Here is a 4,983-nt window from a genome sequence, read left to right on the forward strand (position 1 = left end):
AAGTATACTCCTGTCACTCCAAAGGAGGCCAAGACGTGTTCACGTTTGAAGAAAAGCAGTATCAAGAGGCCAAGACTTCAAGAAAGTTCTAATACTATGTAGACATAGGAAAGAACCTATAGAGCCGAAGTGCTCACTTCAGCTGAGGAGGCCATAATGGCATTCTGGACAAGAATTTCTTGTCACCTTTGCTGACTCTCAAAGCCATTGCAAACAGGATGAAATCCAAGGGACTTCAGAAGCTTCGCTGGTATTGTCAAATGTGCCAAAGCAGTGCTGGGATGAGAATGGCTTTAAGTGTCATTGTTTTGTTATTATTTAATTTAATGAAAGGTTACAGAGACTTAGAGTTTCCAGTCATTCATTGTTGCACTTTTATCCCTGCCTACCCTCTACCCCCCAACTCATGTTTCTCCTTGATGAGTAAAAGAAAAACTCTTTCATTGCTATGCAATCCCCCCACCGCCAAGCCCACTGCACTGTGCAGCCTTCATTCTGGATTCCTGTCAGGACAATAATTCCTAATCATACATCCCTTTTAAATAGTTCTCTCCCTCATCTTTTGCAATGCCGTATACATCATTCCAACCCTTCTTCTGTCTTCCCTCAACCCTAATGTCAGTCCTGTTTTTCAATAGTGGCCCTGTGCAATATTTGTCCTTTTGTGACTGAGGTCATCCGCTTAGCATAGTATTTCATTAGTTCCTGGTTTTTCAGTGCTGCATAGTATTCCATTGTGTGAATATACCATAGCTTCTCTATCCATTCATTTGTCGATGAACACTTGGGTTGTTTCCAGCTCTTTGCTGTTGCAAACAAAGCCACAATAAACATAAGTGTGCATATATCTGCTTGGGTGGCGGTCATGGTTTCTTTGGGGTATATTCTTCAAAAGCAGCTCATCCTAAGGCTGTGAACTCATGTCACATTCCTACTGCAGCTGAGACCTTTTTGCCAAAAGTCAGTGGTAGATGGTGTATGGTCCATGGCAGAGTTCTCCCCTCAGACATGGATGGTTGGGTTCATGTGCAGTTCCACTCAGATCATGTCTGGTGCCAGACAGTCCTAGAAATATATCTCTTATTACAAACCTATGTTTTTCCATCTTCAGAAATAGAAGATAATATGCTGTGTCCTCAATGTGTTCAGAGGAATAAGAAGATAATGAAAAGATTACTAGCATTGGGAAAGGGTAAAGAGCCTGATGTGGACACATCAACACCACTTCTTTTGGAAGGGTAATGTCTTAGTAAACAACAAATGGAGAATCTAAATTCTAAATTATATGCATCCCAGTGATTGCTTCATAGTGCCATCTGATGCCTCAGCTACCGATAACACCTTACACAGGCTTGAGATCTGCCTAAAAGGTAACTGTTTTTGCTTTCTTAATGAGTCAAGATAAGAGGTTTCTCCATCAATTCCATTTCAAATGTTTCTCTGTGTATTGGGCTCCTATATTTTTTAAGTAGTATTCTGCCATGAAAAAAATAAACGAGTAAATATTTTCCCTATTAAGTATTTAGATTACAATTTACTTTTATTCTTTTCAAAACAATATGTTCACGATATTTCTTAAAAGTACATAATATCTTTTCATAGTTGTGAAATGGTTCTCATTACTAAAAAAGAATTCTTTGTGCAATTATTTTGTGTCTGTATTTGTACAATAAAGTTCTTAGAAGAATTAAGAAAGAACATTGAATTTCTCCTCAAAGTACTTGTACTCCTCCAGGAATATGTTGATGACCATCTGGGTGTGGCAATGCACACAATATGTAATCATTCATGGGTGTTGTGGACTGAAGATGTCCAGGCTCTCCTCCAGGGTGATGAGCATGGACTACACATTCAGGAACGTGTACATGCAGTTCTGCTCCGGCTCTGAGTTGCTGAAGTATTCAGGAGTAAACCACAGACTACACCGAAATTTTATTATTTTTTTAAAAAACTGGTACAATTAATGTATTACAAATGTTGAACAGCCTCTTAGACCCAGGCGTTCCCATAGAGAGGTTGGTGGTGGTTCTCCACCGCCACTCCACCCTGTCCCCCCAGACAAGTTCTAGAAATGGAAATTATCTTCTATCTCTCCTCAGTGTAACCTGACCCCCTCACTCCTGACCAAAGGCTCCCGGGAAGTGCTGTTCACCCTAATTCTTTTCTCTCCTCCATGAGCTTGATCTGCCTCCTGACTGTCCCTCTTTGAGCTGCCAAGAAAGCCCTTCTCCAGGGCTTTCTGCTTTTTGCCATTGCTAGCCTTCTGAACACCAGACCAATTCGGGGTAAGTGGCTGTGGTTCTCCTCTCTTGGATCTCCTGCTCCATTTGGACTCTAAAAAGTTCTGGTGCCAGACCAGGAAATCCCTTGGTCTCTTAGGCCGGTCTCTCTCCGTGCTGGGGACACCCAGGCTGTGAGGAGACCTTCTCATGAGCACAAAAGGATATAAGAGATGCCTTATTACCTTTTAGTCTCTCTGGGAACCCCCCACTGCTTATCTCTTTCCCAGTGATGGGAGCTAGCCAGCCCTGCCCTTCTAGGTACACTTCACTGGGGGTGTCTCCTTTGCTCCCTAGACATGCCATAGCCACAATAAATAGGTCTCATAGCCCTCAAATGGGACACTCAAATTTAATACTCTGAGATGTCAACAGTTTCTCCATCACAATGGCAAATGGTCAGAAATCCCCTTCAGGCCTTCTTTGCTCTCTACCCTTCCCTCAACAGCTTTCTGTCTGTCAGAAGTGCTATAAACTCCTTTGACTTTGTAAGCCTTTCCCCTTTTCTGATTGAAATTCCCTCGCCTTTGATCCCTCTGATCTCTCAGCTCCTGCTCTCCCACCTCAACCATATGTAAATGTCACCTCACCACAGGAAGCTCTTTCCTCTTCTCCCTCTAACCCAAGCCCCTACATCTCCCAAATTAAAAAAAAAATTAAAAAAAGAAAAAAAAAAGTTTGGGCTCCTTCTCAACAGACCCAGACACTTATATCAAAGAATTCAAATATTTAATCCAGTCATATGACCTCACCTGGCACAACCTGTATATAATTATGACTTCCACTGGACTTCATGAGGAAAAAGTTTGGCTAGCCTCCCAGGCACATGCTGATGATCTACACAAGATGGGCAATCACCATCCCATAGGCGCAGCAGCTGTGCCCTGGGAAGATCCCAATTTGGATTACCAATTGAACATGGCCATCAAATGTAATGTAATGGTTACTTGTCTAATAGCTGGACTACAAAAGGCAGCCCATAAAGCAGTCAATTATGAAAAGCTCCAAGAAATATCTCAGAAATCTGATGATGTCCAATTTTTATCTAGATTAACAGAAGCCCTCCAAAAGTACACAAATCAGCTCCTGTTTGACAGAAGGCATATTAGTTTTAAATGCCCATTTTATATCCCAATCAGCCCCGATAGTCAGAAAACAACAACAACCAAAAAAACAACAAACAAACAACAAACACCCCAACAAACCCCAAAAATCAAAACAAAAAAACCCACAGGTCTTCAAATCCCTCCATGAGATCTTCTGAACATGGCATTTAGAGTCTATAATAGAGAAGAGCAAGAACAGGCAGACAAAGCCCAGAGAGGTAAGGCTAATTGCCAGCTCCTGGTGACTTTCCTCAGATTCCACCTGAGCCCTACTTTAAATGTGATAAAGAAGGTCATTGGGCTAAAGCGTGTCCTATTCCCTGACCTCCACCAGGACCTTGCTGCAGGTGTGGAAAAAAGGGACTTTGGAAGGTAGACTGTCTCCTCTCTTTCCAGTGGAAGGGACCAGTCCCTACAACTCACCAGTCAACTACTTCCCAGCGTGATCTGGGCCTACACAGCCAGCTGGGCCTGAAGACTGAAGGTGCCCAGGGCAACCGGCCCCCTCTATCACCACCTTGGAAGAGCCTAGGGTAGCCGTTGAAGTTGCAGGAAAACCAATCTCCTGTTTAATAGATACAGGGGCCACTTACTCTGCCTTACCTGAATTTTCAGGACCAACTTTTCTCTCACAGGTTTGTTGTTGGAGTTCATGGCCTTGTTTCTTCACCCTTAACCCCTTCTCCCCTTCCCCGCCAAATACAAGAAGTCCCATTTTCACACTCCTTCCTCAGTTTACTTCAATGTCATGCTCCTTCTAAGTCAAGACTTACTCTCCAAATTAAAAACCTCTCTTTATACCTCCTCATAACAAAATCTAGCCCTATTCTCTTCTTATAGTCCTTGTTCTAGTGTTTGTTTACATCCTTACTCTAAGCAGAAGTGACTATTTACCATATTATTAAAATCCATTCCTTCTAATTCTTACACTTGAAAACTCATTTTTTACTATCTGACAAGTTACTTGTCCTGTGTCTTACAGTCCTCTCCCTACCTTGGTCCAACTTAGGTCACCCACCTTGTCCCAAAAACCTATTACTCTGTCTTAACCTATTTACTCTCATCTTACAAGTCTGCTACTCTCTGTACACAAGGTAGGTGCACTTTCTGGATAGGACAATTAGTAGTTTCCAGTAACCACAGCTCCAGCTCTTGTCATGGGCATGCAGGACAATCCAAGTTTTGGATCTAATTTTATTAATCTTAATAAAGGTCCTTGCCTCATATGATTTCTCTCTAGTTTTCAGGAGTGGATGAGAGCTTTTACTAATCACATGGTCCGTGAACTTCTCATATTATCAACTTAGTCTCAACCATTGCATATATTTGATAGTGGTATTCACTGGACTTCCTTGTATGTGTATAGATATCCTGTCACTGACAATATTGTACTTTAAGATGGATCTAGCAATGACTTTTTTAACTATGAAAGCAACTCCATTTTACCTCACCTTTTCATCTCCAGAGTAATATATCGTATGGTCATCCGACTCAAAATGTCCCATGCCAGTCCATCTCATCTCACCAATGCCTAGTATGTCAATATTTATGCATTCCATTTCTTCCTTAACAATATCTAATTTTCCTACATTCATGGT

The 4,983-nt window shown here is 41.8% G+C and overlaps 1 protein-coding gene across 1 annotated transcript; it reads left to right on the plus strand.

Annotated features, from left to right (window-relative positions):
- Positions 1-940: 940 nt before the first annotated feature.
- Positions 941-1,242, plus strand: LOC102860235 (developmental pluripotency-associated protein 2-like; the record flags this gene model as incomplete). Its single annotated transcript, XM_006903315.1, has 1 exon — positions 941-1,242. A coding segment is annotated over one exon (302 nt), but the record flags the coding sequence as incomplete, so codon positions are not given.
- Positions 1,243-4,983: the final 3,741 nt, after the last annotated feature.

Source organism: Elephantulus edwardii, unplaced genomic scaffold (genome assembly GCF_000299155.1).
Source record: "Elephantulus edwardii isolate Elephantulus edwardi_28Jun2011 unplaced genomic scaffold, EleEdw1.0 scaffold00562, whole genome shotgun sequence".
Lineage (NCBI taxonomy): Eukaryota > Metazoa > Chordata > Mammalia > Macroscelidea > Macroscelididae > Elephantulus > Elephantulus edwardii.